The following is a 13385-nucleotide window of genomic DNA, read 5'->3' on the forward strand; positions in this document are numbered from 1 at the left end:
TGCCTACCACTTCCGCTGCATGTTCAATTCAATTCAATTCAATTCATCATCATCATCATAACCAGGCTATCTACTCCCATTGCAGTGCAAAAGCCTCTCCCATTATTCTCCAATTATGCGGGTCTTGCGCTAACGGCAACCAATTTATCGCCGAAACTTCTTGATCTCATCAATTCTTGATCGATTCAGTAAAAGTCAGGTTTATTTTCTATAAAGGGTTACATTTTGGTACCTGTAGTAATCACCGAATGCTGCAAAGCAGACCACCGTCGTCTCCTCTTACTACAGGTTCGCAGAACCTGTTGTTATTACCGCCTTTGACCGCGTCTTCCCGCACTCAGCCGTAGGGCGGCATGGCTGGCCCTGACCAGCCACCTACTACCGACCAGAACCTTCAACGTGACGGTGCCGCGCAACGTAACCAGAAAAGCACCAGGCTCGGTATTAACGGCCCGTCTTCCTTGTAGTCAGCTCGTGATGACATAGACCCTCCGCTTTCATTGCTGAAGGTTCGCAGCAATTATTATGCTGTTAATTACAGCGGCAGAGATCCAGAAACACCCCTCACAGTCTGTGTTCGACTTGCCCGGGCAATGTACGAGCTTCAAAGAAAAAACACCGAACTCCACAATGTGAACGAGATGATAGGTGAGCTGCTAGAAAGAAACGAGTTTGAACATGATTATTACGACGTTTGGCAATACGGCAAAACGGAAGCAGGCTCCCTTCACGTACGATCGACCGTCCAAGACATGTAGGCACCCGGTAGCAAAAGACACAGCAATGGCAGTCAAGGTAACCAAGGTCACCTCAAGCATAAAAAATTTTGTACCACGGCTATGCTCCTGCCCCCAGTTCAGACTACTGCTCTCACGACTGCTCATACCGATCAAACTGGCCAGTTGTCCTGCTGCAGTTGTAGTTTCTGCTTTGAAGAGTAAGCAAAATGCAATTGTTGCGGCAAGCCACAGTGTCAGCGGCAGCAGAGCAACATAGGCCCATGAGCGCACTCACTCGCCGGAGGACTCGTGCGCCCCTGGCATCAGTAGAAGGAGACCCCACGGCGCTCGGAATAAATCAAGGCCTCTTTCAAGGCTTCCGCCGCATGCGCTCTTCATATTCAAGGTGTTTTGGGACAGTTTCACTTCATTCCACTATTCCGCATGCTTCCAAAGACGGGCACCGAACCACATTTTTTTAGAATAGGTTTGCGCCAGTCGCACAGGTGCCCGGTACTATGGAGGCTGTGGAGTGTGCTAGCCTGCTTGCTGACGTATTTAGTGTGGGACAGATATATGGTGCAGCAGAAAAAATACTGAATAATTAAAATAATTCTTATAAAAACACAATGAAACAAAAGCGAAAAACTGAGACCAGTGCGAAGTAACAGAAAATAAATTCCTAAGAATTATCGCCAGGCTTTTGTCTTCAAACCACTTACGCAGATTCAAATGCCCGGAAGAAATTTTAGTGCTGGCTGATAGGAGCGGGTATTATGATGAATAATATTTACATTTTAGACCACATCGAGCACGTCGTGAAAATACTATGCTATTAGTTGCATTAGACAATGATGATGTCGTGTTCCGGCAGAGATTGTAATAAGGAAAGCAGACCAGGTTATATCGTAACTTTATGTTGTTCGCATTGAACACGTTGTTTTCTGGGCGAGGCAGACAATTATTCACTTCTCTCCCGTTGCACTTCAACGTATCATCCGAGTAAAGGCAAGGTCATAAGAAATATTCTCAATGACAAATTTCTCTCACCAACGGTGCAAACACGCAAACTAAATCCATTTACGTAATACTCTTCTGGCCTTGAACCATAGAAATATCAATATACGAAACCGCCTGCAAGTCAAATGCCAATATATGGGTTGTACCTACTTAATAAAGTTTCTTCTGATTATCCTATCAGTCGATTGCCATATTCTAGAGTTATGAACCGATTTCGCATTATGAGGCCATATTTAATACGTTAGTCCTAAAGGGGCGAATGGTATTATAAAGTTTTAGTTAACACGTTTCACAAGATCATTTTTTCCTTCCTAGTGACCTTGAGCTGCTCCAGCGTGGTAAGAATTCTTTAAGGCCACGTTACCTTCTGAAGAGACGCGTCGCAGGTGCGCTTGCTCTGTGACTCGTGCTTCGCTACTATGTCACAAGCCGAGGCTCTTGCGGCTGCTTCCCCGGCACGCCCTCTGCCGCTCAGTGTCCCGTGCAATTGCGTGCAACAGGTTGCGTGCAACTGCCGCAGCGGAAGTGTAACATGTGTAACCTAATTTTGACAAAACTGTGCCTGCAGATAATTCGCAAAACGAAATAAGACACCTTTTGCTAATAATAAGTACTTTTCCAAATCTTAAAGCTGAACCATTATCAAGATAAAACGCTATCATGCAGAATGAACAGCTCATTCGATGCGTTTGTCGAATATTGGTTAGCCGGTAGCTTAGATCACTATTATAAATATGGGAATGTCATTTGGAATCGCACACAGTTTTTTGCACGATTATATGGGGCGTTCTACCAAGTGCTTATACATAGCGCAAAAGCAAGCACAACAACCTGGTTACTGCGCGCATTTCATACAGTATGTCGGTTAACAAACAGCCATAACGTAAATGTACTGACAGGCCTAGTGATTATGCATTTTGTGATTGGTTTCAAGTTGTCAGGAAGATGCAATGAAATATCTAGCATATTTATTATACTGACTGTCGCTTGGCTTACAATTCAATAATTTCCACAGCACAAAATACACAAGGGTTGCAGAGAAGCAACCTGGATATTCAAGGCTGGCACTTGCATTACATTCACCGGCGCCAGATTCATTCTTCCCGCGGTCCTGTATTTCCGGGGGCACAAATTTTGCAGACCTCATGCCCAAAACTTCAGCCAATGTTCATGCTCTTGCTTGAGACATTTTTCACTGGCGATCAGCAAGACAATGCGAGATTGGTTAGCGAAGATCTTTACCCGCCGCGGTGGCTCAGTGGCTAAGGTGTTGCGCTGCTGAACACGAGGTCGCGGGTTCGATTCCCGGCCGCGGCGGCCGCTTTTCTGATGGAGGCGAAAAGCAAAAACTCCCGTGCGTACGAGATTTCGGCGCACGATAAAGATCCCCAGGTGGTCAAAATTAATCCGGAGCCCTCCACTACGGCGCGCCTCATCGTCTGCGTTGCGTTGGCGCGTTAAACCGTACAATCAATCAATCTAGCGAAGATCTTTGGTTAAGCCTAGTCCATTAAATATATATTTTCACTCAGGTTAAGTTCACGAAATACTTTTCATAATTATATCTTCGAAGAAACGTCTTTGCTCCCTATGTGTTTGTGTTTTCATTATTGCGAATTCCATTTTAAAAAAACCTACAAAAGATTTTAAAGGTGACCAAGGTGCAACCCGACATATCGGAATCGCGCTTTCATTGTGTATCAGTTTGAGCGAACAAAACATATCGGATTATCTCAGTACGTGCGGCGGAAATTCGTAAGCGCTCATGAGGGGGGCACGAGATTTGTGTCAGAATGGAAACTGGTAGGGTTATTTCGCCTGCGTACCATCAAACGTAACAAATGGAATGCTTTTTCTTTCCAGACATAAAAACTAAAACCACAGACATAAAAACTAAAACCAGACATAAAACATATGTGTGTTTGTGCCCACGCTGAGAACACTCTTTTTAACACCAACACGACAGCTCTACCACTTCGGTCTTGATTAGCATGTTTTTCTAGTTCCTGGGTTACTGCGGCGCATAATAAAAGCATTGGTGTGTACTCCGCGGCCATTACTAAATATTTTGGCCGAGACTATACAACTTGTAACCGCTGTGGTATGAAACTTTCAGATACCAAAAAGCAACAGACTGTTGTTCAGTCAAAGGTTTAGGGATACGCGCAGAAAGTCAGATTTTTACTCAAAATGTTTCCAAGAGCATTTAGCTCTTACTTTACAGATTGGCCACCAATGTTCGGCCAGGCCTACATTATGGCTCAAAAGACATAAAACAGACTGATTAGTCTGCTCAGATTGACAGAAACGCAAAGATATAACTGAGGTTTAAAAATCTGTATTTCCGTAAAGTTTCACTTTCCAATATTGCCGTTCTCGCTTGTTTAGCATTCATAGGTACACATTCCCAGGTAACAGCAACAATGCATGAATGGTGATGCTCTGCCGAAAAGTTTCCACTAGTAAAAAGAACTTTGGAACTTCGGTTGAGAGAAAAAAAAAACATCGTTGATGCCTTTCGATTCGGTGTGTTTGACAAGGAAACTTGCGATACTAGGTATTCGGCTGTGTCAACTTGTGATGCACGAGGGCCCGAGTAGACGGCAAAAGGTTATAGAAAAACAAGCATACACACACAGTAAAGGGACAAATGTTTTTTCTCAACCAGGGGATATGAAACATTTCTCTTTAACGATTGACTGATTGTGCAGTTAGCGCCTAAGTCACGAATTCCTTAGCCACATTGCACAGAGGCTCCCTAATCGGCTCACGTTTAAAGCTACAGCCCGTGTATGTGATATACACGTGCCACTTGCAAACGTGTAACTTCTCGAGAAGTGCCCTACGAAATCATTTTAGGGTCAAACAAAACCCCAAGGTATGGCATAACTGCATAAGGTCTCTGAGACGCAATGTTTATAAGGGGATACATAGCAACCTTCATGAAACCTCACTGCTTCCAATTCCCGGGGCCCAGCTATAAGGAAAGTTCAAAACTCAGTGTCCTTCCACTCTGTGAAGGCTGTGCATCGAACCTCGGCTCAGTACAAGCAGTGTGATGTAAAAAAATGAAAGCATTTTTAAAGACAAAATGTGTACACTGCGAAGCTTTTTCAAGTAACCTGGATCAAATTCAGTATCCAAACTACAAAACGCTTCGACCGTGTCGGACTGGCGCCACCGGAACGACGTGGGTGCCATAACGTGAAAAAAATAGTTTGGATTGCGACTTCAGCAAGCGTTCTTTTGCGACTCTGCGACGTTCGTTGTTGCAACGTGTTTTTTTTTAATTGCGACTACGATAACAAGCCCTTGAAAACAATCATTGTGTACTTTGGTAGGCTGCGGTGCATCTTCCGCATAACTACCCGAATGTTTGGCTGTCGACCAGGGAACGCCTCGCGGCTGAACTACCTTTACCTTTCCCTGCGATCATCACCATGATGAGAAAAAGCTGGCTTTTCTTGAGTGCGGTCTTCGGCGACGTCGCCACCAGTGGGGCATAGAAAGCTTCTCTTTAAAATATTCGCTTTGTAGTTCGTGATTCTAAATAGGTATACGCCATTTACTTGCAAGAAACTGTGAGGAACTCCACTTTTATTTTAAATGACAAACATCGGGTGCTCTTTCCACTGCCGCGTCGTAGGTATTTTTGGATAGTGGTAGAAGGAAGCTGCGTTTTTTTATATGCCGTGATCGGAACAGTATCAGAAATAAGTGGGCAGCCTTACAGCGGAATTCTTCTAGTCATCTGTTTGCAGTGGAAGAACACTTTAAAGTAACGACAATACTAAACGCTAATCGAGCAAAAGTTGGGCCCAATTGTCTACCGCTTGGCACTCTTTACCGCAGATACGCACAGGATGCCTGCGTGCTGCCTGCTTTTCGGGCAGCAAACATTTACTCAGTCTGAACATCACGAAAGACGTGAACGTGGAATGTGAAGACAAAAATGGAAACAAGCTCCTTCACTACGCAGCTCACAGGTGAGTAAACAACGTTGACGTTACCTTGGCAACAGAAGTAGTAGGAGCACAGCTTGCGACCAGTTGTTGGCGAAAAATAAGGGATTGCAAGCATCTCTATACTAGACTCTGCAGGTAGACCTATGAAAATGACCCAATATGAGACACCTCTGATTGAAAAGAGTCATGTAACGTACAATACAAATTTTTGACTCCGATATTTTGTATTGGTGTAGTTTTTGGCGCGTTAAGAAATGTAGAAATTTTAATAGATGTGACCAAGAGAACAGTTTCCCAGGAAGATTGTTAAGGTCACAGACGAAAACGTTTTTGTAGGGCTTGTGCAAGAGACGTCCACTGGCGACCCATTTTCTCACATATTGGTGTTGAATTTTTATTGACAAGGCCATTGTTGAAGAAGTGTTCACTGGCTCAAGGAAGGGGTACACCTAAAAGGGTCATACAGGACTGGCTCCAGTGTACCATTCCTTGCAGTGCTAGGCGTTCACGGTGATGGAGAGGCTGTAGTTCGAAGTATTGGCTGGACATACGTGTAGTGTTTTCTGCAGGAGAATCTGTGACGTTGCTATCAGGCAAAGTATTTTTGCAGCTGAAACCCATACAATCTGCACAAATACAACTTTTGTGCTCAAGTAGGACCGCATCATTTAGAATGAGCTGTTGGAGGACGTTGAGCTCCAGAAATATTGTGGTGTCAGGGTAGTATAGTTGTTAGATGCGGGCAAATAATGGCAAAATTGCGCCCGGTACCCAACGGCATACTTCAGTATAAAGTTACATAACCGTTATGCTCAATTCGGGATTTTCTCGCTGGACCACGTAAAACAGAATGTTTGGACCACATGAGACAGTAGAGTCTGTATAAGTGGCAAACCCGCCAAAATAGCGGACGTTGTCAACACATTACGGGTTATCAAAATTTCATTTGGGGTACACTTGGAACCTATTGCTAGAAACCTGGCTAGGGATAGTGGCGTACTTTCCAGGTTCAGCCAGATGATGCCACGGAAAGTTAAGCTTTTCATTTACAACGCAATTTTATCTTCACATTTAAGTTGTTGCAACCTTGTTTGGGGGGACGCACCTGAAACACATATTCACAGGTAGTATTAACTGCAGAAAAGAGCCATTCGACATATTCGAACGCTGCATATAGGTACGATACGTACGGGCTGTTAGCCGCCTCTAATGCTATTGCTTTTACGCAAATGTATAGATACAGTTTAGTTGCAAAATATAACAAATGCCTCAATCTTAACAACAAGTTTTCCTTCAAACTATGCAATCTCCGGACACCCGCAGAAGCCCGTTATTATATGAGACAAAAATAAAATGGGCTTGTACCCTTTTTCAGAACAAACCATGGCATGCAGAGGAAATAGTATCCTAGGCCTAGGTTTTAAAACTGCCTAGAAAACTCGCGCGTAAATACAGATACTGGTTCAAAGCGTAAGTGGAAAGAATATTGTATCAAGTTCTCATTGACTGTGCACTAAATTGCCGACAATCATACATTTATATTATGCCGACGTGTATGTGACGGTTCATTTGCCGATTTTGTCGCACATGTGTTCGTACGCATCCACCGTGTTGTGTTCGATTGTATTCTTGTTTTTGCCTCATACCTTTATGAATACCCACATATCAAGCCTGTGCTTAGGATACACCAAAATGTATCATACTTTAAGTCTGCGTTAAGTGTATGTTATGAAAGTGTAATGAGTCTTTCTCTCGTTGTCTCTGATGACAATTTTGGGGCTGAAACCACGTCAAGCTACCTTTGTGGCTTTTTGTTTCTGTCCTGGCATTTTTTTTACGAATGTAAAAAGAACGCTGAATTACTTAATTGAATCTAATTGAAATTATTACAGAAATACACCTTTTGGTGTTTTTTACTCGCCGGCTGAAGGCAGCGAACAATCCTCGGATCATCGCCACTAGCGTGAAACCTGCGGAAGGGCGAACCATGCAATGTATAAGTGTGTTCTTGGCGCCTTGGCGATTTTTCCTACGGAGATGAAACAGTTTGGAGGTAGAGGTATTCAGCTTTGGTGTAAACGTGTCGTGTCTTTGGAGCACGAAGCATTCCGGCAAAGGGCATTTGGAAACGGGTGTCTTGGTGTGTTCTTTTAGTACGCATTACGTTCTCTCGCGACGTGTTTGAAAACGAATGTCCATGCAGGTTGTTTTAGTAGTAATTACGTTCTACCGCTATGCGTGGGAAAATAAGTGTCCCGGTGTTTTAGTACTGTGAGTACATCAGACAAGATGCGAGGACAAGGTCCACGATGACAGGGGACGCCGAAAGTCTCAGCCCCAAATGGGCTCCGCCCCTAAAATAAATATGTGCGTACAGACCCTTAACCATGAGTCGCTGAAATTGCTATTTTGACGCATTTGAATACTGCAGGCCACTAATCAGAGAAAAACGTTAATTTTACCTCTATCACCATATATCGAAGGCTCTGCAGTGGGTCCACCATACAATGTTGTGAAAAAACCTGTTTAAAATCTACGTAGGTTTTATTGTATTTCAAGAATTACTTTTTCTATTTTGCAGCAACCAACCAGAAATGATAAATCATCTTCTGAGTTTGGGAGCAAATATAAATGCCACCAACAACCGCAGCCACACAGCTCTGCAAGTTTCCATGAAAGACGGCTTTCTCGGCTGTGTGCGAGAACTTACAAAGCACCACAACAGACTGAATCCGAACATCCAGGTAAGTCATCTTTTTTGAGGGGACAGAATTATCTAACCTAATAACAAATGTGCCCATGGGTGTTTTCCGCGTGCAGCGTTGCGCATTCAAACGGTCATTTTTAAGGCGGGCTTGCAATGCTTTATATCAACGTCCTTCGTAAATTATTGGCCTCTAAAAGAGGCAAAGGAACCTTTCAACCGTGTGAACAAAGTAAACTACATTTAACACCAACGAGAGCCTTCCCTCAATAAGCTATTTCCGAAAGCACGCCAATTACGGCAATGATGAAACCAAATTTCACCGCTGGCTAATGTGTATTTTTCCAAATATGATATCCTTAAGCTGCGTAGTAAAACACAGAGGTGTGAAAATTTTCTGAAGCTCGTACCAAGGAATAACCGATGTACTCGCTCCGGTTTGAAAACGCGGAACGTATTAGTGATATATCAACAATATGGTAGTTTCAACCGTAATATGTAGTCTAACCCACACCCTCATTATTTTTATTCAACCTACCAAATAATTCTGATTTATTTTGCAAATGTTACAATTTCTGGCCACGGTGATGCCAGTCTGTTTTGGTCACCGGCAATATATTCCATCAAGATATAGAGATAACAAAGTGGTTGATTACGAACTGTGCAGACGTTCTACTGACAAACATTTAACTTGATTTTGCCTGAACAATGGCATTAAACAGGTTTTCGTAATTTCAAGCATACTGAGTTTGCGACATATTTGTTAGTGTAGAAGAGGCGTACAAAATATTGCTGCAAGTTCAGTGCACTCACATTTGACCATTTTTGTAAGTTCAGCGGATTCAAGCGGAGTTAAGCTTGACTAAGAATTCAAGCATCAGCTTGCAAGAACCCTCTAGTTTCAGTTGTCGCTGATGGCGGGCACAGGCAGTTGCGGTCGAGCATTGCAAACGCATTTTTGCTGCAGATAAAATACACAAAAGCAGACGACTAAATTCAGGCCGAAATTGATTTTGCATCCATTACCTAAGCAAAAGCATTCTGTACAATAACAACTAAAAGATTTTCGAAACAATTACTTTCAGGCTGCCGCTTTCTCGACAAAAAGCGGTTGTTTTTTCATGAACAACCTCCTGCTATGGTGTAGAACGAAGTAACAAATATTTGCGAACAAGGAAGGCACTGTTTTAAGCAAGCTTTCCTGTGTCCCTATGAAGCACAGTCCGGGGTCCTTCCTTTCGGAGATTTTCCTGGTACATTTTGTTCCAGCGTAGTTCATTGTTCAACAGTGGTGCAAAATCAGACAACATATAATGGTTTAACTGACCTAATTTTTTCTCTGTGAAAAAGGCCTGAAAAATGTCAAAATCAGTGCGGATGGCTGGGTGATAGCTCGTAAATAAAGATATATCCGATTAAATAACTAATATTACATACATCATGGCTCCAAGTAAAAATAAAACTTCTTAAAAACGGAACAATATTCAATAGTGAGAGGCTTAGACCAATAAATACGAGCACGGTGGAAGAACAGACATGTGCAACTAACAACTGAGTTTATTTTGAAAAGGAGAAGAATACATAGGACAGGCTTACAACAAAGAAAAAAAACAAAGGAAGGAAAAGATACCCCGCGTGCATCTGGCAGAGAGCAAACATCTAAAAATGTTTTTTAGATCACCACCTTCCTTATCACAAATAGAAAGTACAGCACAATAAAGCATATGAGCCCCTTTCTTTTTAAGAAAAATGCCTAGGCAACCACACGTGCAGTCACATCTCAGCATCATTCAATAATTTTGGTTCATTCAAGGTCAGGCTTATAATCTCAAGCGCAATCCTTACAATGGAGTGGCAAGTGTGAACCACTTCCAGTTTTCATCAATGGGGCATGTTTTCTCAGCCGGTCATTGATGCAACGGCTTGTTTTGCCGATATACACCTTATTACAAATCAAAGAATCTCAAACGGAACTTCTATTGCACGCTTGATGAATGGCTTGACGTGCTTCTTGTCGCATTTCTTGCGCTTCGGTTCTCGCGTTATTCTTGACCACAGCTCAGAACATTTCAAGTGCGCTGAAAACACAGCCTGAATTTCGTACCTCGAAGCAACGTTCTTAAGGTTGCGCACAACTAGGTGGAGTACGGTATGACCTTAGGCCTTGGGTCATTTGACAAAAGTTCAGCGGAGCTGTTTGTGGAGGAGCTTTCGTTTCCCTTAACAAACCCTCCGCCGCGTCAGTAAGGATTTATCTAGGAAAACCAGCAGCTTAAGGCCTGGCCATTCGATGGTCAGAACTGCTTTCCGCGGGATGCTCACAAGATTTGTGCAGGGCAGATTGAAGGCACATAGGGGTGGTAGCATGTTTTACAGATTTAAAATGCCCGGAATTATATTGTAAGAGTTGCTTGGAAATGTACTATGACTGAGATAATTTTCATAGCGGAGCGGTTGTAGCTTTGCTCAATGTGCGGCGTGCAACACGTAACGCGCTAACAATACTAAGAAAACACCGAGCGTGCCTGGAAGCGCGTGCATCGCGGCGACCGCCGAGCTTCTTCGGCTCGCCCAGTGTCTTTACCAAAAACGACCAAAATAGCGAAATCACCGAGAAATGCCTCGCTTTGCCTAGCAACCAACAACGCCAGAGCTGGCGCAACACCTGCACCACGGAACCTCGACGCGGCTCCCAGAACATCCAGCATGCATCGTGCACGTACGCGTCTGCTCCCCAGCTGCAGTAAAGCGTTACCCCGCATGTAACGCTTGGCAGCAGGAACACGACCATATCAATGCACATAACGATGACTACTGCTAGCACAGCACAGAACTACGACGGAGCACGTAAAGAGAAAATTCTAACTTCTACAAATGTGGGGCGATGTGTTCTTCAGTGCTCACGTAGAAAGAAATCCTGCAGCTTCGCTATAGTTCAGGCCTTGCGCGACGTGGTGCAAGCTTCGCCAGTTTTTTTTTCTTGGGTCACCTGAATATCACATGCCAAGTAGCCTACCTGAATGCTCCACCGTGTGCCGTTATAACAAATAATTATCCCGTTGCTTGTTTCTCCAGGACGACATTGGAAATACCGCCCTACATGTGGCCATTGCCAATACAAACGTTGGGATTTTCAATGAGCTCTTGCAGCTTCCGAATGTCGATTTTACTCTCACCAACAAATATGGACTCAACGCTCTGCACATGGCAGCCCTGAAAGGAGACGCCACGTAAGTATTGAAAGATTTTAAACAAAGATTAGTATTGGTCAGCCTTGCGGAAATTGTTGAACTTATGCAAAATGTTTAGAAAGAGATAAATTAGAAAACGCTGTGGCTAGCCTTCCGTCCAAACGGAACGATACAAGTGCTAAAGTTCCGTTCACACGGAACGAAGCGCTGCGTGTTATCCTTCCGTGCAGACGGAATACAAGTGAGAGCTTAGCGTTCCGTCCAGACGAAGGCGGCGTGAAATTTTTACACTTCGTCCTGACGAAAGCAAAACCGGCTGATTAAACGGTACGCTCAATCTTCAGATTTTGGTTGCTCCTCGGTATATTGCACTAGTGTACGGGGTTCGATTCCCGATTACACGTTTTTTTTACTTTTTTTGCGCGCTTGTGCCACTGTTTTGTAACAGCTAACTTCGCGCCACTTTACAATTGACGCGGTGAGAGCAGTTGGTCTTGATTTTGCACTCACCCGGCCGCTCCACTACTGCTCACTAGAGCCAAGGCCGACGTATCCATCGCCAGAGCTCAGATAATCTGTAGTTCATAATGGTTATTACTAAGTAACGGTTATTCTGGCTAGTCAATGAGCGAAGCGGTTCGTTCAGCTGGGCAATACCAAGAAAGACAGCTTTTGCTGCTTCTTGTGTAGCGGGCGTGATCGAGCTTGGCGGTTCAATTGAGGGCCGATAATCCGTAATCATTGAGAGTGATAATTAATCAAATGTGACTGGCTAGTCAATGAGCGCAAGCCATTTGACCAGTTTGGTAAAAATCAACAAAACTCAAGAAAGGCGATGGGACTAACACTAACTCCGTCACACTGAACTCCAAGCTGCTACCTCGACCACGCCCGCTTCACAGCAAGCAGCGATAGCTGTCTTTCTTGATATTTACTCAGCCAAACGAACCGATTCCGCTCATTGACTAGCCAGAATAACGGTTAATTAGTAATCGCCATTACGAACTACAGATGATCGCAACTCTGGCGGTGGATACGTCGGCCTTGGCTCATGTGAGCGGTAGCGCAGCGGCCGGTTGAGTGCAAAATCAAGACCAACTGCTCTCACTGCATCAATTTTAAATTGGCGCAAAGTTAGCTGTTACAAAACGCTGGCACAACTACGCAAAAACAGAAAAAAAAAGCATGTACGGGGGGAATCTACCCCGTTCCGATAGTGCAATAATCACAGGCGCAACTTCTGCACCAAATCTTAAGACTAAGCGTAGCATCTAATCGTCCGGTTTTGCTTTCGTCTGGACGGAACTGTACAAATTTCGCGCCGGCTCCGTCTGGACGGGACGTTAAGCTCTCACTTGTATTCCGTTTGGACAGAAGGATAACCCGCTGCGCTCTGTTCTGTCTGGACGGAACTGTAGCACTTCTACATCGTTCCGTCTGGAGGGAACGCTAGCCACATCCATTAGAAAAACCTGCTTCTGGCTGCCTGTTTATTGCTTTATCAGACAGAATTGCACCGAGCAGACACTTTAGAAGTGCCCAGTTTCTTGCAAAAATAACAATATTTTCTTATTTACAATTTTGTTACTTTAATTGAAATACATCTTCTCGATTGGGCTAGAACGAAACACGCCAGGTGCCTGGGAGAACTTTTTGGAGACTGGCTCGCCGCAATTTTTTTTTAATTGCTCGACAGTTTGTTTTAAATGACAAACATAAACATCAAAATCATCAAGAGCAAATTTAGGCCCGACTCCGGACGAATACCTCGCCAATTGATCTCCAT

At 43.8% G+C, this 13385-nt stretch overlaps 1 protein-coding gene across 1 annotated transcript in view; it reads left to right on the top strand.

Moving 5' to 3' along the window:
• LOC144146570 (uncharacterized) overlaps positions 1–13385 on the top strand; it is a 207561-nt gene that overhangs the window by 159095 nt on the left and 35081 nt on the right. The window contains exons 11-13 of the mRNA XM_077678513.1: positions 5592–5725; positions 8286–8448; positions 11484–11638. Coding sequence (XP_077534639.1) covers positions 5592–5725; positions 8286–8448; positions 11484–11638 — 452 coding nt within the window. The remainder of the gene's footprint in view (positions 1–5591; positions 5726–8285; positions 8449–11483; positions 11639–13385) is intronic.

This window comes from Haemaphysalis longicornis, unplaced genomic scaffold (assembly GCF_048455015.1).
Source record: "Haemaphysalis longicornis isolate Haplotype H1 unplaced genomic scaffold, Haemaphysalis longicornis Haplotype H1 scaffold_7, whole genome shotgun sequence".
NCBI lineage: Eukaryota > Metazoa > Arthropoda > Arachnida > Ixodida > Ixodidae > Haemaphysalis > Haemaphysalis longicornis.